The sequence below is a fragment of the Artemia franciscana genome, chromosome 19 (assembly GCF_032884065.1).
Source record: "Artemia franciscana chromosome 19, ASM3288406v1, whole genome shotgun sequence".
Lineage (NCBI taxonomy): Eukaryota > Metazoa > Arthropoda > Branchiopoda > Anostraca > Artemiidae > Artemia > Artemia franciscana.
Window position 1 is genome coordinate 31139746 of NC_088881.1, and position 26882 is coordinate 31166627.

Here is a 26882-nt window from a genome sequence, read left to right on the forward strand (position 1 = left end):
CTTGTTTTAATGTTTTGAAGTTACTTTTTTTTTACATAATTTTATCTTTTTTGAAGCTGTTAAAGCGGTTTTATATCAAAAAATAAATGTTAGACTGTCCATTCTAACAGTCAATTTCCATTTCCAGCAAAATTTTGCGATGAAAACTAGTAACAATAAAAAAATGTTTACTGTTCCCATAAATTTATAGGCAGTGCCATCTATTTAGATTATCTACTTCAGAACCATTAACCCAATAGCAAGACCGTAATTCTGAAATCTTACTTCTCCGATCTTACATCATTCTGCTCAGAATTTTGCTTCATCGAAGATACGAAAGGTCACATGCAGCATTGACCGCTTTCAAGTGATTACTTATCAGTCAAATTTCAACCAGTGCTGCCAGATGGTGCATATTTACGCCATTTGGGCAATTTTTTTCTAAAACATTGAATTTTACAAATCAGTTGATTTTCAAAAACCAGTGTAGAAATTACTCCCTTGCCGCGAAGCTCGACTTAAAATGTAATTTTCTATGCATCTAGGCTAAAAAATGGCGCTCTCGGCACATTTTTGCTTGTACTGTGGCGCTATTTAGCATGTAAATTCAGAACAGATTTTTCCTTGATAATGACACAAAAAAAGGTTCTTCAAAATCTAAAATCTAACTCTTCAAGATAAGGGTTGATTTCTTTAAAGAAAATACCAAAAGACGATATTGTTGAAAATCTAAAGAAAGGGCAACTGCCACCCTGCCCTTCCAAATTGGCGCTCCTGAGAGGCAATACTGTCTCTTTCTAATTTAGGAATTATCAGCCTAGTAATCAAAAATAAACAAAACGTCTATAACCTAAATTAATTTGCACTAGTATTAAAAAAACTCAAATCACAACAACTTATTTTCAGGAGGGGAACTTAGTCTACCAAAAATGACACACTATTGCGTAAGATACTTTACAACTAAGGGACTAGAGCAAAAAATTATTTTACAACAAAATTGCCACAAATTTGATTTTTACGAAATCAACTACATATTCAACAGCTCAAAACATATTTCACTAGTTCAGCGCTTAAGGCCTTACTGGAACTTTTCAACATAAAGTGCTTAATAATCATTCACAATATGTTCCTAGACATCGGAATACACAAGTCTGATCTACAAAAATGACTTAATACAGAGGTTTCCAAACTAAAATTACAGCCTCGGAGTAAAAATTGGGCCTTAGGGCAATTTAATGTCAAAAATAGACCTGAAACCAGAGCCGTTCCTAGGTTTGGTGTTGCCCAAGGAAAAATTAATACAGACCATCTCCCCCTCCTGACTCAAATATAATCAAAAAGCCAATTCAAAGTGGCCACCCCCCAAGTTGCAGCGCCTGGTCAGTGAGCCCAGTTCCCCCCTTCTAAAAAGATCTGCCTGTAACCAAGACTTTTATTTGGCTTTTCTACGGTGTAAGTCAAAATAATAGGGAGAAGACATCCTTTTTGGGGGTGTAGGCGCCATGGCCCTATTTATCAGATAAATGCACCACTTCTCCCAGATGTATATAGTGATCTCGCCGCTCTTTAAATTCTCCTATACAAACTCCTTTTAATTGGGGCTTTATATGTATTCATTTTTCAAGGTTAATTACGACCAAGAAAAAACTGGTTGGCTTAATATTTCTTCACTGATTGCACCTTTTAGATTTCATCCAATTAAATTTTGTATTTTGTCATGTTTGGCTGGCGTCCAACCGGCGCAAGAGTGAGACGACCTTACTTTTGTATATACACGTTTATTGGTTATTTCAAAAACAATTCAAGGGTAGTTCAAAAAGAGTAAAAAAAATGTTCATATAAGGTACATTGAAACGAGTTGTTGGTTTAACATACTTTGGTCAATAAAAATGAATTATATCTTTTAAGCCCACTTTTGGTTATTCCCCTAGCCCGGTTAGGCTTGCGAAGGGAGTTTTAGACAAGCTCTGAACATATATTGAGCCCCCTCTCTTTACTATAATAGAGGAGGATCGGGAGAGGGGAGATTAATATAATTTCGGGCAGGATGATCAAAATCCGAACAAATGAGGTCATAGGCTAACAAAACAATCATTTTTATGTCTTTTTTTCTTCCAAAGAAAAAGAATTTTCAGTAGACACAGCCAAAATTCTAGGAGTAGGAGCGCTATCTAGGGGATTTGTGTGTAGCTATTTGTTAGTTATAGAAAAGGGATAGCAAATATATCTGAGTCTTTCCAAAATAGTTTGTTATTCAAATAATATTCTGGACAGGGGGTGTTGCCCAAGGATTCAACAGATATATTTCACCTTTGCACCCCTCCCCCCAACAATTCTCAACAGTTTTAAAGAATGATAAAATGTTAGTCCCTTAAAAACTTTACGATCAGATTGAACGACTGAGTTGGTAGTTTGGAAATTTCTGACTTAAGGCATTTGACAAAGTTCCACTTCGGTCTTAAAAAACGAATCAATGCCTTCATTACCAGCCCGTGTAGGCAAAGGCCAATACGATTTTTGTCTAAAACATTTTTTTTGGCAGTCAAATTTAACCAATATATAATCGACTAGAAAAGCTTCCATCAAGATAGACAAGATGATATATACTAAAGAAATGCCGAGAATTAATAATCTAAATCCTATTTCATCAGGTAACTTGATTTCTAGAAGTTCGAGTAGCCATTCAGTTGGACTTAGGGTCAGATAAACCGAAAACACCGTTGCCACAATTATAGCTAACGTTAACAAAACATTTGTCAAAAAACAGAGTCTATAGGGAAAGCCTTTGCAAAATGACACAGCTAAGAAAATATACATAAATTGAGATGGGGCGAATACAGCATAGTTTTCGTGACAATCTAAAGGACTTTCCAAAAAGCCATCCTCTGTTAAGTTATAAATTTTGTTATATGGGACAAACCAATCTTGTTGGAATGTTAAATATAAAGACGCCAAAATTACTCCAACTCCCAAGATGAATTGAGATAATAATGACAACACTGGTCCAGCAGCCATAAGAGATGTGGGTGGAGGCTTGTTATGTAGCGGACCTTAAATAAAAGAAATATTTGATAATAAAGCTATTGTAAGCTTAATAAATACGCTTGTTTTAATAATAGTGAATAAACTTATTGTTGGCAAATACATTACCTAAGCTAAAACTTAATGTTAACTGTAAAATAAACTAAAATACTTTTAAAATGGCGTATTCCTACAATTTTGTCTTTAAAAAAGAATAAAAAGAATGACACTTCTTATAGACGGTCTAAAAATGTATTTTCTCGTTAAAACTAACTTTATTCTCTATTTCCTAACCCAATGGCGGTTCTGGCATCTCTTGCACCCGATAGAAAATCTTGATTAGCCCCCCCCCCTGTCTTCCAAAAAATTTCCAAAAAAACTTAAGTTTTCCGATCACACCGATTGAAAATTCAGGGATGATCCAGGTTCGAATAAGGTACAAAATACCTACTTCTATGCAAAAACTAATCTAGCATAGGAAGGGTGGAGTTTGAGTGATCGGAAGCCCTCTTTTTGTCTCTTATAATGCTGACCGGAAATACTTGTATGATTCCAATTCAAACAAAGCGACTAATTCCTTTCTTTAGTAAAGGGGAGGGAGGGTGGTTTTAGAGAGGTCATAGGCCAACTTTGTTTTTCCAGTCATAAAAATTAAGAATTCTAGCTTTCTTCCAGTTCAAGAAAGCTGGAAAACGCCTACATATCCGCTAAAAAGTTGGCAATAGGAGGGGATTCAGAGAGGCTACCAGTTAGATTTTTACATACGCACATTTCTGCTAAGTAACTAACTCAGAGAGGGAGGGCGACAGGAAGTTCAATGAGCTAACTTTGCGAATCCATTTTGTTTAAGCACAAAGTTAGTACTTAGCTCATTTTTGTACAATAAAGGAATTGAATCACCTCTCAAATTTTTTTTCCAGTGCATAATACAGTGAAGTTATCAGCCCCCTGAAATCTCTTAAATCATGCATTTCATGAATGAATTCTTTAACAGAAAAAAATATTTAATTTACTTTTATAAGCTCTTAAAGATTTTAATTGAGCACCATTGAAAAATAATATATCCTTCTTAGTTCAAAAGCTGACTTTCTTGGCGAAGGCAAGGTATCCTTGCTTAGAGAGAAAAAGTATTATTCGCCAATCCCTGTAGCAACGAGAGAACTATTCAAGTTGAGTAGACAGATGAGGTGCCTCCGCCTCAATCCCAAAAGCATAAAATGAAGCAACACACTCAAATTAAAATGAAAAAATAAATTGGCCTGTTGGAATAGATGGCAGCATAACTTCAATTTTGAAACTAATGAGTGAATTTTATTTATAGCCCGCCATACAACAACAGAAGAATGGGCGGAGTAAACAAACAACGAAAGAAAAATAAACTAACAAGAAAACTTCCTATTAACGTATATATAAAACACGAAAAATCAAACATTTAGCAATCGGATCAGTAGATCAAATATATACATACATTTTAACTTGAAATTAATAACTAAATTAATTATACATAAATAATTAATTTATATTAATTATACATAACTTCATACATAACGAAATTAATTACACATAACTTCAATTTGAAATTAATGGATGCTAGGACATTGCTTCCCTGTCGAAATATTAATAATGATTTATTTCTGACCCACTATTCAACAACAAACAATAGTTCAAACAGGAGGCTGTACAAAAAGTGTGGTTCAATCATGGTTTCTAGATCAATAATAAGAAAAACATTGAGATGGCTAGAACACGTTCTGTGGATGAAGGATGACAGATTGCAAAAGCTTGTCCTTTTTTGCCAGCCGTGTTGGTCTAAACAAAAAGCAGGTCGTCCACAGTTGGGATGGGAGGAAGCCGTAAAGAATAATTTAAGGGAAAATAGGAACTTCCTCGGAAGGTGAAAAGAGGGAGGCTTGGAATAAATTAGTGTGGAGGAGGAGCGCGCGTAGTTGTGTTGGCCTCAGGCGGATTGATGGTGCGGCGAGTTGTTAGTAGTAGTAGTAGCATTAAACAACACTAGTGGAGTAAAGAATAAAGCAAGAAAAAAAGAAGCCAGAATAGCATACGATACCATCTTGGATGGCAAGGCAAAAATTTGTAAACATATAAAATAAAGTATGTAAACCTCTCGCAGATCTTTTATTCCAGAAGTGGGTAAAGCCCCACAAAGAGCATAACATAATGGAAAAAAATTGAAATTTAATTTAGCGAAATATTATTTTATTTCATTATATAATTTAATATTATATTATTATATATAATAAAATACGGTCTAAAAGATGTTGTTTCTCATTAAAACTAACTTTATTCTCTATTTCCTGACCCAACGACACCACCTTATTTAGCCCGACGTTAGAATTGCATGTATCCTTTCTAAATGTAACATCATCTTTATCTAACCAGCCTGAAGTACATGATTTTCAAAAGAACCCCAAAAGTTACACCCTTAGGCCTACCATGTTCTCACAATAGAAGTAAATAATGGCTAACAAGTAGGTCTGTATCATCAAATCGTTTTTATTTAAAGACACTAAGAAACAGGATTAATAGTATTATTATTTGGAACAAAAACTAAGAAAAAATTATATTTACTATATATAATACAAAGATTAGAAACAACTAATTCCTTTTAGGCCATTATTATTAGCTTTAGCTTTTTATTCCAAATCAAAAATATTGCTGACAATTTTCCCTCTTAGAGATCAACCTAATCTTCCGTCATTTCGCCTTTGACTTGAAAACTGACAATGCCGGGAAAAAAATAAGAGGTTTCAATAGGCATAAAGAGGTTGCCCTTGAGTTGCCTTTGGCTGAAAGCCTCTCAGACAAGTCGTGACTGAACCTATGCGAGGCGAGAAAGCTACTGATATTCTTTAAAAATGTGTTTTAAGATTTTTGTTTCAAAATTTATTCTATCGATGATATTTTTTGAGTACGTTTGGTTCCTTTTAATTTTGCATATAGAGTGACGTATGAAAACAAGAAAGGAAATAATAAATGAAAAGAGAAAAATCAAATAGGTGAAAAACGAGGATTTTGTCAGCCAGTAGCAAAATATGAAAAAAAAAATTCGACAAGGACCTCCTTCAAGTCGTCCTCAGTGCTCGAAAAAATGAGAAAGAGGAAAAAAAAACAAAGAAAAAAAAACCCAATTTTGGGTGTAGAACAACATATTCTTAGAGCTGTCTATATTTTGAAATCTTTATATTCTAGATTAATCAGGAATGTTAAAATTTTTTCTTTCAAAGAAAAGGTTTGATGGAGATGGTGGGAACATACTTCTACTTCTACTTTTGTACATACTTCAAGGTATCTCCTTGGCCTATCAGCTAGTATCCCCATGCTTCTTCAAAATAGACACATCAGCTATAAGGAACAAGCGAAATTCGGTTTTGTTTATTGGCCTTTCAGTTTGAAACTACTATGGGCACCATTAGTTGATTCATTGTTCTTCAAACCAATTGGCAGAAGAAAAACATGGCTCATTCCAGCTCAGTATGTTCTTGGACTAGGGATGATGCTGTTGTCTGGCCATATTGAAAATTTGATGAATGACAGCCATGCCCATGTTGATATGCTGGCCTTTGTGTTTTTTCTGGCTGCAACCCAGGATATTGCAGTTGATGGCTGGGCAATCACTATGCTAAAAAGAAATCATGTTGGCTACGCATCCACTTTTAACAGTGTCGGACAAACAGTAGAATACTTTATTGGATATGTACTGTTTATTGCATTAGAATCACCTGAATTCTGTAATAAATACTTAAGGAGCAAACCTCAAACTACTGACCCGCTGAAGCTCTCTTCGTTCTTGTTCTTTTGGGGAGTTGCATTTATGATCGCAACAACGTTAGTGTGGCTCTTCAAGACCGAAAAGGAATCCAATGAACATTTAATTGAAAATGAAAAGGATCATGAAGAAGTTGAAGAAGAGAGAGGTGTGAAAGAGACCTACAAACTTTTATGGCACATTATCAAACTACCCAGGGTTAAAATCTTAGCTGTTTTCCTTTTAACCTGCAAGATTGGGTTTGCAGCAGCTGATACCATTACTGGTTTGAAGCTGGTTGAAGAAGGTGTTCCAGAAGCACATCTAGCTTTGCTAGCCATTCCACTTATCCCACTGCAAATTATACTGCCTCTTGCTATTAGCAGATACACGAGTGGTCCAATGCCTATGAAGGTTTTCATGAAAGCCTTTCCATATAGACTTGTAATGGGACTTGAGTATGCTATGCTAGTATGGATGACACCTTGCTTTAGGAACAATGATGGTAGTTTCCCATCATATTACTATATGATAATCATCGTCAGTTATGCCCTCCACCAGGCTGCTGTCTATTCCATGTTTGTATCCGTAATGGCATATTTTGCTCGTATTAGTGATCCGTCCGTCGGTGGCACCTATATGACATTACTCAATACCATTTGCAATCTTGGAGGGAACTGGCCTACTACTCTTGCGCTGTGGCTCGTTGATTATTTTACGATGAAAATTTGTTCTATAGATGGGGTTGGAAGCTACGTAAAAACTTCAAAAATAGAGGAATGCGAAAGGCTTGGAGGATAATACGTCACGTTAATAGATGGATATTACATAGAGATGTTGATATGTACAATCATTGGTGTTATTTTGTTATCATGGGGAAAGACAGTTTTGAACCAGCTTCACCATGGGACAGATAAGAAGTGGCGAGTGAAGAACAACTGATATTATTCGGAACTTATTAAATACAGGGTTGCTACTTATTTAGATTTTCATTAGGGACAGATAAGAAGTGGCGAGTGAAGAACAACTGGTATTATTCGGAACTTATTAAATACAGGGTTGCTACTTATTTAGATTTTCATTTGAAATTTCTGTTCCGATTTCAGGATCTTGAGGGTACTACTGCCCTAAAAAAAATATCAAGCCCATGCTTTGCTATTATTCAATATCTATAGATTTGTTTTTCAGTTGTTTTTTTTTTCGAAATTTTCCTAGCCCAAATTCTCAGTGGCAGCCCTGATTAAATTCAAATTTATATTTACAATTGCTATACATTATTCCTGTTATTTTTATACAGTTGCCAATTAAGACGCTATAAACGACTGAGTGAAAAGTGAAAAAAGCAGTACAAAAAAAAGAAAAAGAAATTACCACTTGGGGCACTTGAAACGGGGTGGGGCAAATCTTTTTCGTTGCCTTGTCAGCTATTGTAAGGGTTATAAACATCCCACAAAATTTTTATCTTAATTAATTATTATATTAGGTGAATATGCTAAATTAGTAATTTAAATAATTAACACCGCTGAAGCTTGGAAGATGCCTTTTACTCTTAATTTACACTTGAAGTGTTTCAAACTGCAGAACTCCTCATTCCGCATCAAACCAACTGCTGACCTTACTTCAAATTTTATCCGCAACAATTTCATTCTCGTGCATAGTATTAGTTTGATTTGCTTATTCGATTTACCCTGCAAAGGCAGAACCTTCCCCAAACCTTTTCACTTTTACACTTGAAACAGGTTCGGGCAAATCTTTTCGTTTTACTTGTCATCTATTGTAAGGGTTAAATCATCCCAAAATTTTTTTATCTTGATCAATTTACTAAAATACTAAATTTTTTAGTATATACTAGTTTAATATATTAAATATATAAATAAGTATATAAGTTTAATATACTAAATTAGTAATATAAAAAATTAAGACATGTAATTAATACTGCTTGGAAGATGCCTTATACTCTTGATTTATTTTTATTTCACCATTTTTCCACTCAGTCATTGAATTATTTTTGTGATCAACATTTTTAGTATATTTATTTAATTATTGGACAAGTAGACAATTTGTTGGGTACTTGAGTGTTCAGTAATTTAAATCTGGCCGTCCTCACAAGTTATTTTTCGAGAAGAGAGTGTAATTATTTACAATGGTATCAGTAATGTATGTTTCTGTATGATAGTCACTAACATGGGAAGGGGAGCGTGCTTGAAACTTCGTCCAGTGCTGAAACAAGCTCCTGTGTACTTAAATATTATAGTGAGAAATACTTTGCTTTAGAAATTTATGGTTTTAATTTTTTTCAAGTTTTCCAGTTTTAAAATTATTTTTTGATCCCTATTATTACAGTCTTCGTTCTAGCTACGTTTAGCTTCTCCCTTCTTCTTTACTAGGTGTATAAATCACTCTGTTCATTTCGTTCCTGTTAGTAAATTTAGGGGGGGATTTAACCAATAGTGAAAATCGTTTTATTTATTCTTCAATTCATTCTATTCATCTATTCAAAAAGTCTATTCACCTATTTCATGAATTTTATTAACATAGTAATAGAAATAATTCAGACATAAAATTTACATCCAAGAAACTGAACTTTCCAAAGGACATCGGTTTATCTCTCAATTGTCTTCTATTTTCCACTAAGTGTTTAAATTTATTTCTTTAATGAGTATTTTTAGTAATTATTGGACAAACAGATAATTCGTTGAGTGCTATGAATTGCATTATATATATTTTTGTCCTTTGTAATTTGAACCTTGCTCTTTTTTGAAGTTTCTTTTTAATTAGGGGGGGGGGATGTAACTGTACCTGAAAGCAACATATATATATATTTTTTATCTTAGACTTGACTTTTACAGGGTAATGTTTTGGATTTGCACTGCTAAAATAAGCGCACACATCTTCTATAAATAATAAAATTTTCTATTCTCCATAATCAAACAGTTCGTGGTAACGAACTGTAGTAAGGAGCGACCCGGCTCAATAGTAAACGAAACTCTAAAAAATGGAGCTTCGATGCTAAAAGATATATCAAAAGAATCAGATTTTCATGCTGATTTTGAATATATAAGTTTCATCAAATTTAGTCTTTGTCATCAAAAGTTACGAGCCTGAGAAAATTTGCCTTATTTTGGAAAATAGGGGGAAACACCCCCTAAAAGTCATAGGATCTTAACGAAAATCACACCATCGCATTCAGCGTATCAGAGAACCCTAAAGAAAAAATTTCAAGGTCCAATCTACAAAAATGTGAGATTTTGCATTTTTTGCCAGAAGACAAATCACGGGTGCGTGTTTATTTGTTTGTTTTATTTTTTTTCCAGGGGTCATCGTATCGACCAAGTGGTCCTAGAATGTCACAAGAGGGCTCATTCTAACGGAAATGAAAAGTTCTAGTGCCCTTTTTAAGTGACCAAAAAAATTGGAGGGCACCTAGGCCCCCTCCCACGCTCATTTTTTCTCCGAAGTCAACAGATCAAAATTTTGAGATAGCCATTTTGTTCTGCATATTCAAAAACCATAATAACTATTTCTTTGGGAATAACCTACTCCCTCACAATCCCAGGGGGAGGGGCTGCAAGTTACAAACTTCGACCAGTGTTTACATATAATAATTGTTATTGGGAAGTGTACAGTCATTTTCAGGGGATTTTTTTTTTGGTTTTGGGGGTGGGGTTGAGGGGAGGGGGCTATGTGGGAGGATCTTTCCTTGGAGAAATATATCATGGGGGAGCAGAAATTCAATGAAAAGGGCGCAGGATCTTCTAAAATTACTAAAAAAAAACAATTAAAAAACAAACATGGAAAAGTTTTTTCAATTGAAAGTAAAGAGTAGCATTGAAACTTGAAACGAACAGAGATTATTACGCATATGAGGGGTTTTAAAAATACTTTAGCATAAAGAGTGAGGTATTTAGGAGGAGATAAATACCTCGCTCTTTATGCTATAGTATTTTTAGTAATTTCAACTATTTATTCTACGGCCTTTCTGATTCAGGGGTCATTCTTAAAGAATTGGGACAAAACTTACGATTTAGAGTAAAGAACGAGGTATTAACGAGGGTACAAACCCCCTCATATACATAATAAGAATTAAAGAATATAAAAGTTTGTTACGTAAGTTAATTCTTAAGTTACGTATATTTTTTACTAATAAAAAAATTCGTTAAAAATTAAAATTTATAGTTGCCTTTTTATGTAACCGAAAAATTGCATGGCAACTAGGCCTCCTTCCCCATCTCTTATTTCTCAAAATCGTCTGATCAAAACTAAGAGAAAGCCATTTAGCCAAAAAAGGAATTAATATGCAAATTTCATTTTAATAATTTATGTGTGGAGAGCCAAAATCAAACATGCATTAATTCAAAAACGTTCAGAAATTACATAAAAAAAACTAGTTTTTTTTAACTGAAAGTAAGGAGCGACATTAAAACTTAAAACGAACAGAAATTACTCCGTATATGAGATGGGTTGTCCCCTCCGCAATCCCTCGCTCTTTACGCTAAAGTTTGACTCTTTGCCACAATTCTGCTTTTTAAAACAATTAAAAGCTTTAGCGTAAAGAGCGAGGGATTGGGGAGGGGACAACCCATTTCATATACGGAGTAATTTCTGTTCGTTTTAAGTTTTAATGTCGCTCCTTACTTTCAGTCAAAAAAAAAACTAGTTTTTTTATGTAATAGCATTAAAAACATGCACTTATACCCTTGTACGTTAATACATGCACCTTAATGCACATGTGTATAATTTATTTAAAAGAATCTCAGAAATCAAGTCTACACACGAAATTACAAATGAAAACAAGTGCCACTGAGTCGAACTAACTGTCGACAGGTTTAGATTTTAAAGATCAAACAGTCGGGTAAACTTTGTGGTACAGTAACTCAGTTTTCATTTTGGCTCATGTTCTGGGAAAGTAACCGGGTAAGTTTCAGACGATAGACATGTGAATTCATCATCAGGTCATGTCTTCTTCCTTTAAAGGGCTTTAAAATTTCATCAGAATATGAAATAATGACATCTCTTATGTTTTTTTAATATTCATGTTGGGGTTCAAATTATTAAGCTTGTTTAGGAAATCAAACCCAATATTGAACCCATAACACTCATTATTCAAAGGCTTTAACCCATTACGTTCATTGATTTGAGTATTGTTTTTTTACCCCTCCTTTTCTTATAGTTGTCAAGTCAACATCTTTACTGGCTATGCTTTGAGCAAAGAAATAAACTGCTGTCCTTTTAGGCAAAACTCCTGTTGGAGATATTTAGCCCTCTTAAAATTTACCTTCTTAAAGATAACAATTGTTAGGAGAGGTTTTAGAATAGAGTTTTTTCTAATAGATTTTTTCGTACGATTATATATCATTGATTAAATTATTATTAGATGGGGGTGGGGCCACATAAGGGGTTGTGAATATCGTTGTTATAATGTTTTGTCAGTTTTTAAAAAAAAAATCAAAGAGAAGAATTGATTAACCAGAGCTCTATGTTTTGTTCTTTGCACTGGCTATTGGCTTAAAATTTCACACAGATGAATTGCACGCCAATCAGGTTTAAAGATATTGAGGTTACTGTTCAATCTAGAAATTAAATTTTATTCGGAAATAATGTAACTGTTTTACAAAACATAAAGTTACCCAATGAAATTACAGCATTGCCATGAAATTCTAGGAAAGTAATCTCTCTTTTACTCTTTGGTACTGCATTTACAAACCAAAACAGTTTATTGCTTAGGTTAAAATCTTATGACTAGAAAATATTGTATTTCATTTTACTGGCCTAAAATAATAGAAATATTCGTTTAATGAAAAATGATATAATGTAATTGTTTTATAAAAAAAAACTTAACCCAATGAAATTGCAGCACATTTATTGCCATGGAATTCTAGGAAAGTAATCTCTCTTTTACTCTTTGGTACTGCATTTACAACCCAAAACGGTTTATTGCTTAGCTTTAAAATCTCTCGAGTAGAAAATAGTCTGTTTTCATTTTATTGGCCTAAAAATACGTACAGAAGAAACAATCAGGTGAACTTCCACCTCATCTCAACCTCTTGTTCTTTTTACTGGCTTCTGCCTTAAAATTTTATATAGAAGAGCCAATCAGATCTTTCAAATAGTGAAGTTGTCGTACATCCAGAAAGAGCATTTCCTTAAGAAATAATATGATTAAACTATTATTCTCAGAAAGGAAATTTGACTGGATGCCGACAAATGGCAGCAGGGATAGCAATTACATTTGATTTCTAACAGCCGTAGCCTACTGTTTAGTCTACTTTTATTTTTATCTTTTTTTTTTCAGTGTTCTAACTATAGTTTTGCATATATTCTAGTATTTGGAGAGGGTTGGTGTTTTGACTTGTATTATGGAGTAACAGTGAGTTTGTCTTTTATTCGATAAAGGATTTCTACTCTAAAAAAGGTATTTTTTCCTCTCGTAGAGTTCACTTAAGAAGTTTAGATTTTGTTGTTGTTTTTTCTTTTTTTCCTCTTCTTTTTTTGAGCACTGAGGACGACTTGGCGGAGGTCCTTGTCGAAATATTAACTGGTTTTTCATATTTTGCTACTGGCTGACAAAATCCTCGTTTTTCACCTATTTGATTTTTCTCTTTCCATTTATTATTTCCTTTCTTGTTTTCATACGTCATGCATAGCCAGTATGGTCTCAGAACGTATTTGCATATACAGTCGAAATATCCACTTAGGTTGCATTCACTGTCTTCACAAGTTTGCTCATAATATTTTCGTAATTTTCTTTCCTTTTTTCGTAGCCACACCTCCCACCACCCACCTGGCACCTTCTCTTAATTTTTTGATTTAAAAATACTTCCTGGCTATCAGATCTGCAAGAGAATCAGGGAGTTTTAAAAAGAAACTTACTTCATTTCAGAGTACCCCCCCCCCAGCCACGTATCATAAATCTTTAACTGTTTGGTTAGAATCGGGTTTCATTATAAATAGAACCTCACCCTCATTTTAAGTAAAAGCAGTCATTTTAAGTTTCTTCAGCTCTTCTAGAAATTTTCCTTATAATCAAACCTATAGATTTAAAACAACCCATTTCATTAAAAAGTTCCTTGCGATTCAAAACTACCCATAAACTACCCATGGCAATCAGTTATACCCCTCTCGACAGTCAATTTATAGATCACTTTTTCGAAAACGTTCTCTATGAATGTGCAAGATGAGCTCCAACTCTCGTATGTTCACGGCTAAAATTCAATAAATGATTTATAATTAAAATATCAAAATGTTTAAACAGTGAAATTGGGCAGATTTTCTTTAAGAAATTTTGGTAGTAATTTCTACGATTTTTTTTTTTGAAAATTAATCAGTCAAATTTTTACCAAATTTCTCATTTACGAACATAGTTCAGTGATTAAGCATTACAAAAACAAGTTCTTTAAACAATTGAGTTTAGTGATTCACCAAGTTAGAAAAATATAGTCGTTATTAAGTCAATGCTAATTATAAATATTCACAGACAAAAACTACGGTTACGTGGTATTTATCGTCATGATATTTTAGGCTCCCTGTCAACGAATTTCCCCCCCCCCCGCATGTTCTATATTATTCCCTTCTTTTTCTAATTCTAAAATGTTTATTTTTTCATAAAATTTACGTTTGCTATTTTCCATATTGTGTTTTTAGTCGATTTTCCCATTTGTTTTAATAACACTGAATTAGTTATGAGATTTAAAATTAAAGAGCCGCTGGAATTAGCTAAGATATATAACATTTAGGGTAAATCTGAAAATATTCTCTCTATGAATAATATTTTTCCTTTTTTCCATAATTCAAAAATGTTTAAGATATTAATTATTTTGCTTTATTTTAAGTATTTTATTCTACGTTTTGTTCTTAAGCGTATTGTAAATCGTTATTTTGTTCAATCTGTGGATAACTTTTTGTAAATTAATTTTTATATTTTATATTATCCCCCATTTGAGGGATTAAACAGACAAATTAAACTAAATTTTAAATTAATTAACAGTTGTTACTTTAATAAATAGTTATTAATTAATTCAGTAATGATTCATTAATTATACTTATTAATTAATTAAATAAATGTGCCAATTAAATAAATGAATAATACCAACCTTGATAGGGGCCTGTCCGACCAAACACAGCAGAAGTAAAAGTTATCAAAAAGAGGTCGATATAGAGGAACTGGAAGTCTGTCAAATTGGTCCCAATCTGGTATAATATCATGACAGAAGCAAACTGGATCAGACTATAAGCCGCCATGTACTTGAATACACCAAATGACGTTACAAGGGCACATCTACATTCTCGAATTAAACTAGGCACAGATTTGAGTGAGGAGTTGCTGGCTGTAAATGGTGCTGCGACCGATGACTCGGTGTCTGTTAATGATAGGCCAACATGAGCTGCCTTAAGGGCACCGCAATCGTTAGCCCCATCACCACACATACCTGAATACAGAAAAAATTTACATAATCTACCTTGTCCATGAATACACCGTTAGAAGGACACAACTATATTCTAGGATTAAATTGGGCATAGGTTTGAGTGAAGAATAGTTGGCCGTAAATGATACAGCGATGGCGGCGCAACGGAGAGCTCAATGTCTGTTAATGGTAAGCCAACATGAGCTGCTTTAAAGGCAACACAATCGTTAACTCCATCGCAACATATGCCTGACTAAAGAACAATTTGCATAAGCCGTCATGTCCTTGAACATTCAGAATGATATTACAAAGAAATAAATAAATTCTATAATTAAACTGGGCATAGCTTTAGTGAAGAGTTGCTGGCCGTTAATGATGCAGCGATGGATAGATCTGTGTATGTTGACGATAGGCCAACGTGAGCTGGCTTAAGAGCACCACAATTGTTAGCTGTGTCACACCTACCTGAATACTAAAAATTTACAGAAGTCGCCGTGTACTTGAATACATAAAACGACATTATAAGGGCACAACTAAATTTTAGAATTGAACTGGGCATAATTTGAGTGAAGAGTTGCTGGCAATAAATGGTGCAGCCATGGATAACTTTGTCTGTTAATAATAGGCTAACGTGACCTGTCTTGAGGGAACCACAATCTTTGGCTCTGTCGCCAAACATCGCCAAACATGTTAAAAACATCGCCAAACATATCTGAATACAGAAAAATCTATATCGCTTTAAATCTTGGTTTCAGCAGTAACTGCAATTTAGCACAACGTGAATTACAGTCCATTGTAAATGTAAGTTTAAAACCACGTTTTCAAGAAAACTGTGGAGTGAGAACATTTTCATTTTAGGGTGATTATGGAATGACAAATATTATTAGGTTTATCTTAATAATAAAAGTTTATTATCAAAACAAAATTTTGAGAACTTTCAGCAGACCGAAACGAACGGTGCATCACTGGAAGTCTCATGGTTAAATGCCGAGTGTCGTCAAACGCTTAAGATTAATATTAAAACTTTACTCATAGTAGGTTTTGTATACTAAACTGACATTACATTACTTAAGTTTTAAAAAAGTTTGAGATTTCAGGAACGCCAGTCATTTTGCAAAGCATCAGAAAATCTAAATATTTTTAATATATGCACTTACGATAGTTTTAAAGTTCGTAATTTAGTATTGGAACTTTACTTATAATGTTTTGGCGATAGCTACTGAACCAAAATTACTTAAGTTTTGACAATGTTTGAGATTTCACGATCGCAAGCCAATTTGCAAAACATCAGAAAATCCAAATATTGTTAATGCTTTAAATGATAGCTTTATGATTATATAAGATTACTAGCTGTTGGGGTGACGCTTCGCGCCACCCCAACACCTAGTTGGTGGGGGCGCTTCGCGCCCCACCCAAGCCAGCACGCGCGCGTAAGTCGTTACGTGCCATATTGGTTACGCGCCATTGTAGTTGTGTCCCTGTGTCCCAATTGTGAATATAGATAGATATATATGTTTTTAACTACGTAAAACTTGCGAATATACAACATTCTTTGCTGTCCCACTGTCTATGCATATAAATAGATTGTCAGGTTTACCGACTCTTGAACATGCAACATATAATTGTCCATGGGAAAAACGATTCGTATTCAGATCTATACCTCATTATTCTAATGATTGCCCTTGAGCTTTGTTGATGGTGATTGCTAATCGAACATTCCCTGTGTCCCCGTTGTAGTTGTGTCTCTATATCCCGGTCGTCATTTATATTCCCTGTGTCCCGGTCGCCATTTGTGTCCCGGTGTCCCAGTCTGTAATTTCTCTTTGAGTGTCCCTGTCGTCATTTATATTCCCTGTGTCCCGGTCGTCGTTTGTGTCCCGGTGTCCCGGTCTGTAATTTCTCTTTGAGTGTCCCGGTCGTCATTTATATCCCCTGTGTCCATTTATATTCCCTATGTCCCGGTTGTCATTTGTGTCCCGGTCTGTAATTTCTCTTTGATTGTCCCGGTCGTCATTTATATTCCCTGTGTCCCGGTCGTCATTTGTGTCCCGGTGTCCCAGTCTGTAGTGTCATCTTATAATGACGTCATATACAAAGCCTTATATGCTTAAATCTTGCGAATATACAAAATTTTGCGTTGACTGTCTGTGCGTATAAGTAGATTGTCAGGTTTACCGACTCATGAACATGCAACGTATAATGGTCCATGGGAGAACAATCCGTATTCAGATCTATACCTCATTATTCTAATGATTGCCCTTGAGCTTTGTTGATGGTGATTGCTAATCGACCATTCCCTGTGTCGCCGTCGTCATTTATATATCCCCCCTGTGCCCCCCGGAGTCCCCGTTGTTGTTGTGTCCCTGTGTCCCAGTCGTCATTTATAGTCGACAAACATGACGTCAATCGACACACAAACGTGACGTCAGTCGACACACACGTCCCAGTCGTCATTTGTGTCCCGGTGTCCCAGTCTGTAATTTCTCTTTGAGTGTCCCGGTCGTCATTTATATTCCCTGTGTCCCGGTCTGTATATACATTCGTTTTTGAATTGGTATATGATGAAATAATTTTTTCGTTTTTTCAGTTTCTCTTAGTTTCTTTTTCTTTTTAGTTTTTTTTTGTAGTTTTTACCTTTTTTTAGTTTTTTTTTAGTTTTTTCTTTTTAGTTTTTTACCTATTTTTTAGTTTTTTTTAGTTTTTTAGCCTTTTTAGTATTTTCTTTTTAGTTTTTTTTTGTAGTTTTTACCTTTTTTAGTTTTTTTTCTTCTTTTGTATTAATGCTAAAGCCAAGGTTCGAACCTGGAACCTCTCGGACCTAGAACATGGAACATAACGCTTTACCAACTCAGCTACTTCAGCTTGAATACATTCGTTTTTGAATTGGTATATGATGAAATAATTCAGACGTCATATGCGGACAGACAGACAGACACAAAAACAAACAACTTATTTTTATATATATAGATATCATATAATATATCATAAGATATCTTTATGATTATATGATTATATAAGCTATCACTTATGATAGCTTTAAAGTTCATAATTTAATATTAGAATTTTACTTATACTATGTTTTGGCGATAGCTACTGAACTGACATTAATTAAGTTTTGACAATGTTTGAAATTTCATGAACGTCATCCAATTTGCAACACATCGGATATTTCCTAACAACATAAATTAGAAAGTTCATATAGCTAGTTTAAAATAGTTCGAAAATACGAGCTTCACAGGAACTTCATAGGATTGCCGTTTGTAATCCCACTTTCTATGGCTATAATGAGAGAAAGGTTGAGATGGCTATGACATGTTTTATGGATGAAGGATGACTAAACTAGCAAAAGATTTCCCTTTTTGGCCAACCGTCTAGGGCCAAACAGAAAGCAGGTCGTCTGCGATTGGGATGGAACAATGTCGTAAGGAAAAACTTAAGGGAAATAAGAACTTCCTGAGAGGGTGCAAAGAGAGAGAGGCTTTGAATAGATTGTGATGGAGAAGAAGGGTGCGTAGGTATGTTGGCCACTGGCGGCTTGGTGCTGTGGTGAGTTGTTAGTATTTGTAGTTTATAGGTTTGAACAGCAGCGCAAAATGATTGTCTTCGATCACATAAAAGGGTGGTCTTATATGATCTTAAATTATAGCAACGTTGAAAACGTATATCATATCAACCTGCTTTCTAAATTTCTGCCTTTCTAAATTAGATATTTCTTAACATCTGTCTCCAATTCACATAAAAAAACATTTATTTATTACATAAAAGTCTTATAATAAAATAAATGTTTCTAATTTATTTCTCTTATTCTTAGACTTCTGAGCTATATTATCATAGTAATTTTATTTTTTGGTTTTGACGCCTTTTTTTGCTTGCAATACTCCTCTAGCAATCAAGCATTATATATCCATCTATCTATTTGCCCTCTTTCTTTTGCCATTAGTTGTATAATTTTTACTTTACCAGTATTCGGTTTCATTATTTTTATACGTTACAAAAAACACAAAGAAATGAATAATATTAGACGAAAAACGGGTCTATGGCTAGTAGATGAAAACTAAGAAAAACAACAAAAATCAAACGAATATTCACCCATATACAAGGCTAAACATTTGATTAAATTACATAAATTATTTAGTTATATTTATATTTAATTTATGTTTCTATTTAATTTATATTCAAACTACATTTAGTTAATTTACTGAACATTTGCAATTTGGAGCTCAGTTTTGTGGTTTGATGAAGGTAGCCATAAATTGTAAATGTTAAGTAATTGTACATTATATACTTCATGTTCGTCTATTTTAATTTTATACATATATTTTTCAGTTTTTTTTTCTCTTTCTATGCTGAAGACGCCTTGTAACATACGGGCGAAATATTCTTTTATTTTTCTTGTTTTTCTTCGTCTTCATTTACATGCAATAGACCCATTTGTCTTCTTTATATTCATTTCTTTGTGTTTTTAGTCATGGCTGGTCAGTTCGGCTTTAAATCTTTTATTTATACGTTACATTTTATTAAGTTGTTTTTACTTCTTTTGTGATTTTTTTTTTATGTACTAGACTTCTTTTAATTAGATTTTAACATTTATTTGTTGTTTTAGTGATTTCTGTTTTGTTTTTTGTTATTTTGGGTTATTTTTAAAAAATGTTAAGATATTTATTTGTTGTTGTGGTGATCTCTCTTTTGTTTTTTGTTGTTTCGTTTTTTTATTAAAGAAATATCAAAAAACGTTTATCTGTTGTTTTGATAATCTTTGTTTTGTTTTTGTTGTTATGGTTTTTGTAAAAAAAAAAAGTCCCAAGGATATCAAAATAAAACATTTTCTTTCTTCCTGGGCCCATCTTAAGTCTATCAGTGACTGAAAACCGTGGTTTTCCAAAATTTTCTAAGAATTTTGGTTGTTTCAAAATTATAAAGCTTCAGAGCTACGTTGATTTTGAATCAAATCAAGTTGTTGCGGACAATAAGCCATGGGTAACTGTAGAAAACGACAAGACATATAATCTGAGTGAGTGAGAAGCCAAATATGGCATAAGCCCTTTTTAGGATTGTATAAAAATGATGTCAATTCACTTGCTGATAAGTCTGTCATCCATCCGTCCATATATCATTCCTAGGGCAGAACTAAGGTAAACAGTCACAGAACTATGGGAGGAAACACCAGATTGATTGTGGGTTGACGCGTGACGGACAATGTCCACTGGACTTGTATGCAAAATGGGGGATTAATTTGCTTGAAAATTTCGACAGTGGTACTTGTTAAAACTAACTAAATAATTGTGATAAAGCCTTTTGCCTTTCAGGGCCGTCTACACATTTTTTTTTACGTTTTACGATTTGGACCAACATTTCAGGGGGGACAAACCCCCTAATTCCCCCTGGATACGCCTCTGCTACCCATAAAGATTCAAATATTGACAATATCAATGATTCACAAATACAACTACACCTTCAAAGGAAAATTTTACCTTCCCAAGCGGTTTTGTGTCTTAAGACTGTAGGCTTATTTTTCGCCCATGTTTCTCTGTTTTAGATCTGGAGCCTGCTACTACCAAAAACTGCATTACTACATATAGCCTTACCAACGACATACCCGGCTGACTGATTGTATTTATAACAGTAGGCTGTACGAAAAATGTGGCTCAATCCTACTTTCTAGGGCTATAATGAAAGAAAGGTTGAGATGGTTAGGGCGCGTTCTGCGGATGAAGGATAACAGATTGCCGAAGATTGTCCTTTTCGGTCAACTGTCTAGGACTAAACAGAAAGCAGGTCGTCCTCGTCTGGGGTGGGAGGATGTCATAGAAAAAGATTTAAAGGAAACAGGAACTTCTTGGGAGGGTGTAAAGAGGGAGGCTTTAAATAGATTAGGATGGAGGAGGAGCGTGCGTAGCTGTGTTGGCCTCAGGCGGCTTGTTGCTGCGGTAAGTTGCTACAATCTTGCAACCGTTACAACCTTGCAACCATTGCAACAAGATCTTGCAACCTTTTAATAATGGTTTGCGTTTGATTTTTCTTCGTTTAAGCAAATATTGACCCACGACTTTGAAGATGCTGTAATTGCAATTGTCTTTAATAGTACTGTAATACTACTACTACTAACAAATCACCGCAGCACCAAGCCATCTGAGGCCAACACAGATACGCACGCTCCCCTTCATCCCAATCTCTACAAAGCCCCTGTCTTTACACCCTCCCAAGAAGATGTCATTTCTCTTAAATATTTCCCTATGACATCCTCCAGCCCATTCAGCGATAGCCAACTTTTCATTTGGCCCTAGACGGTTGGCCGGCAAGGACAATCTTTGGCAATCTGTCATCCTTCGTCCCCATAGCGTGTCCTATCCAACTCATCCTTCACCTCATCTTCAGCTTACTATTTGAGAAACTGTCATCTAGTAGTTCTGTACTGTAGGTAATGTAGTACTGTAATACTTTAACTTAAAGAATATAGGCTTACCAACGACATATCCAAGATCTTGCAATCCTTTAATAACGGTTTGCTTTTGATTTGGTTTCATTCGAGCAAATACTGTTCCACGACTGTAAATATTTTCTAAAGCTTCAGGAATTTCCTCTTTAATTATGTCAAAGTTAGTCCCATCAATTGCCATTGTATAGGTGAGCAAACTTCTTAGCTCAGTTGGGGACCTTTCTTCAACGCCATCTTCTAAAATCTGAAATTGAAGAGACTGAAAGTATACTTTTCTAAAATGTATGGGAATTCTCAAAGCAAAAATGATTGTTAGCACTGTGGTGTAGCTAGGGGGAGGGACAAGAGGACGAGTGTCCCTGGGCGAAACCTTTTATGGAACGCCAAACTGAGTTTTTTTTTAAATAATTTAATTGTAGTAATAATGGTGGCGGGGAGGGAGGGGGGAGCAAAAATCAGCATTGTCCCTGGGCGCTGAAAATTCTAACTAGACCTCTGTTTTAGAACTATTCAAAAAAAGGGTGGTAGATCTCTAGACCTCTGAGAGGCCTAGGCCTCTCATCAATGCACTATTAGGAAGTATCAAATATAATAGCAAGATGCTAGGCCAAGATTTTGTTTATTCAAATTGTAATAATAATAAGGAAAACAAGACTAAAGCTCAAATCAGTCTACACATAAACACACATAAGGATAAGGATAAGGATAAAAGGATAAAGACCCTCCTGAGCCATTGCTGGCACATAGGGTGTCGAGTCGACGTTTCAGTTACTGGGTCATTTTCCAGGGATAAGTAGCAAGCTTGTCGCCCAACCTTGCTGCAGCGGGGATCGAACCCGAGGGCTCCGTATTGCCAAGCAGAGCATCAATCCACTGTTCTATAACAGGTTACACACATATAAGAGCCAATTTAATTAACGTTGGTTACACTTTTGTGCTTGTGGCTCGATGGTTTCAGACCTTTCCTTAATCACGATTTTTGAAAGATGTTCATGACCTTCTTTTCTTTTCCACAATTTTTGATAGACAAAAGTTTTACAAACGCATTTTTGAACTATGTAATAGTGAAGATATTTTTTAACCCCCTTTCATAAGCCGCCTTCCTCGAACAACCTATGAATGGAAGCCAGACGGTAGAAGAAAGAGAGGCCGCCCCAAAAATACATTGAGACGAACACATGACCGAGATCTGAGGACGGCCGGCACCTCACTAATACCTGAATGGGAAGACGTCATCGCTGCAGCACCAATGCGAGACGAATGGAGAGGCTTTGTCGACGCCCTATGCGCCACCGATGGCTCTGGAGGAACTAAGGTCTAAGGTAAGGTTTCATAAGCTCACCGCCCTGTATTTTTGTACTTTTGTCGCATATAATTGTGGAATATTCAAGCACTTCCGAATATTCAATTATTTCCAAATTTTATCAACATATGCACTTACGAGAGTCCAATAACAACATTAAATTACCCCGTCTTGTATATTCTCCATGTATAAATAAAACAACATAAACAGGAAAAGGTATAAAACATACACTATTATACAGGACTTAATAGCGCAGAGGTAAAAACACTGTGGCAACTTAGGTTCAGACCTAAGACAAGACAATTTTTTTCTATTTTAGTTTTAGAAAAGACTAGAAAGTCGAAACAATAAATATAAAGTAAACTATATTTTTATATTTGCTTTTAAAATGGACCAAAAAGTTGGAAGTAATTGTTTTTTATCTACGAATACAAGCCAAAAAAGGGCCTAAAATCCATGATACGTAAAAAACAGTCTTGTTTCGCGCCCTTCATTTTCACTTTTATTCATTTATTCTAGAAAAAAAAATCATTTTCTACTTTTATCTTATTATTATTATTATATAGCATTCCATTTATTAAACGATGTTTAATTTACCAAGATTTTTATTTACAATAAAAAAAATAGATCCAAAACCAATCGCCATATATATATCGTTATGACAAACGTATTATACAAACGTGGTATACACAATTATAACTTGGAAACAGAAAAGAACTCACTTGATAATAGTGAATCTTTTTTACATTCCGGATTGGGTCTGTTTTAACCTCTACTTTGATAACGTTTGTGTTCGGTTTCACCATGCCGCAATTTCGGGCTACACATATGCCAGTGTCTAAGTTATCTCCTGCAAAAAGGAAATATAACTGTTTGTGTTCTAATGACAGGATAGTCGAAAGCAACCCAAAACGTACAGTTAAACTTAACTTATTATAAAATGGCAAGAAAGAGTGAGTGAAAGAGAAATGACAGAAAGAGCGAGAGTTTAGAGTTGATTAATTTTTAAATCTCTATGTTAAACACTAAGCGTCAAACTAATTCCTGCGCATTTCGTGAGTTTTCTCCCTTAATATTATTATTATTTTAATCAGAATCAGGATTATTTTATATAAAAAAGCTGTTGTAGTCAAGAATATATTCCAGACAATGGCGCTCATACTTACAAAACAAAAAATCTATCTCCTATTGTCTAAGCTATCTCCTGCAAAATCAAACGATGTCATTTTGTCTTCTAAGAAAGTAGTATTGGAAAAACAACCCCCGACGTGGTTGTTTACAACGTAAAACAATGTTGGTACGTTATGTGACGTTAACTTTTATACTACATTACAACATACTGTAAAAAAAGGGTAGAGTAAGTAAGAGAGAGGGAGGGGGCAGGTTATTGAAAGAGAAAGAGAAAAAAGAGGGAGAAGAAAGGGAGGGAGAGGGGGAGAGTTCATTTTTCAAAAAAACCCACACTTTTCAGAGGTTCAGTTTTACAAAAAAAAAAACTGAAATCATTATGAACACTTCATAATAACAGCAACTTCAATAAACTCCTTGACTTCTCGTTTTAATTTTTATTTTAATACTTTTACCAGAACCAGAATCATTTTACTGATATAGCCTGTAACAGTCAAGAATAATATTTAACTTAATGGCGCTCGTACTTACAAATGTAAATGAAAACACGACACTGGACTAACATGTAATAAGCAGAGACGTATAATAATAAGCATAATATATTATAAACATATTAGTAGTCCTTTTCCTTCTTAGCCGACCTTTGAACATGATGCAATAGATCGACCTCTGAACTTGATGCAAATTATTGGTCAATTGCAAAATTGACCAATATCAAAATAAGTACTATTACCTCAATTAGGATTCCAGTGCCAGTACAATTCTGCATATTGACGTGTATACGACGTTTATCGATTGCATATCTTGTACAGTTTTGACGTTTTGACAGAATCATTGTTTTTAATTTTTATCTTTGTTCTTATATCAGAATAAAAAAATTTATTGATATAAGCTGTCGTAATCGAAAATATGTTCCAATTAAAAGGCACTCATATTTAGAAAATGGTGAAAAAAAAACAAAAAAAAAATAATGGACTAGCATTTATTAAACCCTGACTTAGAAAAAGGAACAGAATTTTATTTAGGCAGTTTGTTTTAATAAAGATTTATCTCAACATGGATTTTTACCTAAATCAATAGAAAATACATTCATTAGCGTTGTAAAAAGGTTGTATCGGTAATATATCAGAAACAGCTAAGAGTATTAGGGCTAAAAGTTTTAGAGGAGGGTGGCTGAAATAAATCAAAGGCAACATTTTCATCCAGATTGCTACAAGAGCACATCCTTAATATCTCACAAATAGTTAAGGTACAGCGTCAAAACTGCCAATGACCGTAAAGCGTGTGTCGAACTAAATAAAGCACATTATTTGTGTCAAAGTTGCCAAAAATGCGCATCTGCGATATCTCTAGAGGGTGGGAACACACAAAAAAAAACTTTTGGCTTTTTTTAGGGGGGAAGGTGCACTTTACATTGGATGAAATTTCCACAGAGGTGTTTCCGTGAGAGGGAGGGGTATATTTAATAGAGGGTGAGCCAGATTTACCAGCATTATTTTGAAAATGAAAGGGTTGCCCCCTCCTCAATACCTTATTCTTTACACTAAAGTTTAAACATTTACTAAAATTGAAACACGGGGGCCGTTTAATTACAAAAGGAAGCTTTTTTTCAAAGTGCTAACAGCTTTAGTGTAAAAGCAAGGTATTGAGGAGGGGGCAATCCTCATATCCGGAATAAATCTGCCAAAATTAATATACAAATTTTGTTTTAATTTTTCATGCACAGCGAGCCAAATTCGAACCTGCATTAATCGGAAAACGTTCAGAAATTAAATAAAAAATAAAAAAAAACAAATACAACAAATAATAAATAAGTAAATCAGGAATAGTAAAGAGCGAACCGCAGGGAATCAGGTAGCGTAGTCACTCAAATATGATATCATAAGATCCGTGTGTTGCATAAGAATGTATTCAGTTTTTGTCAAAATTTTTATTCAGTTTTTGTCAAAATTTTTATTTTATTTGAGGCTAGATGCCTTCCAATCTTTTTTGTCACTAAAAGACAACATAGAACTTTTGATTCTTGTTGAAATGATCCCTTTCCCGATCTTCTAGGATCATTGGTTTCATGTAGTACCCCCGGGGGAAAACAAAAATAAAAAACAAATAAACACACATTCGTAATGTTTCTTTCCGTAAAAAATACAAATATCCCACTTTTATACCTAAAAGCTTGAAACTGATGATGTGATTTTCAATAAGACAACTTGATTTTTTGGGAGTTTTTCCCCTTTCCCGAAAATGAAGCAAATTTTCTCAGGCTAATTTTTGGATTACATTTTGCTTTTGATGGGTAGCATTAAAGCTAATTAATTTTATATACTTGGAATCAGCAAGAAAATACAAATCTTTTGATGTACCTACTGTTAGCAAAATTTCGCTTTTTAGACTTTTGGTTCCTATTGGGCCGAGACGTCTACAATTCACAGTTCGTTACCACGAACTGCTTGACTAAATACTTAAGGTGAAAGTTGCTAAATGCATTGCAATGTTAACTTTCCTATGGTATGAAAAGAGATCTTGCACTCTGACCCGACATGTCAGAAAAATAAATTTTTACACAAGGGATCTTTGAAAAAGGATCTGAAATTTGGCCGTTTTTTTTTGTTGGATTTAATTCATAGGAAATAGAAGAAAAGAAAATCTAAACTGAAACCTGGTAGATTTTTTTGATAAAGGTCTGAAGCGTAAAAAAATTCAAATTGAAAAAATCTGAAGTGCTATAAATTAAAAAAAAAAAACAAACAAACAACAAAATCAATTGGCAAGATCGAAATTTCAAGTTTTTTAAATTCATTCCTCCACGATTTTTTTGTGTTTTTACATTTTGATGTCTTGCAGGGCATG

The 26882-nt window shown here is 34.4% G+C and overlaps 1 protein-coding gene and 1 pseudogene across 2 annotated transcripts in view; one reads left to right on the forward strand and one right to left on the reverse strand.

The window, feature by feature from the left end:
- Positions 1-466: 466 nt before the first annotated feature.
- The window catches only part of LOC136039553 (polyamine-transporting ATPase 13A2-like), a 119458-nt gene continuing 93042 nt past the window's right edge, over positions 467-26882 (reverse strand). The window contains exons 16-19 of one of the 2 annotated variants that reach the window (XM_065723390.1): positions 23630-23757; positions 21632-21848; positions 14857-15192; positions 467-3029 (exon numbers count right to left, since the gene is read on the reverse strand). In XM_065723390.1, the coding sequence (XP_065579462.1) occupies positions 2407-3029; positions 14857-15192; positions 21632-21848; positions 23630-23757 (1304 nt within the window). In that variant the 3' untranslated portion in view covers positions 467-2406. The remainder of the gene's footprint in view (positions 3030-14856; positions 15193-21631; positions 21849-23629; positions 23758-26882) is intronic. The other variant, XM_065723391.1, reaches the window with a different exon arrangement.
- Positions 6102-7687, forward strand: LOC136039556 (acetyl-coenzyme A transporter 1-like; annotated as a pseudogene).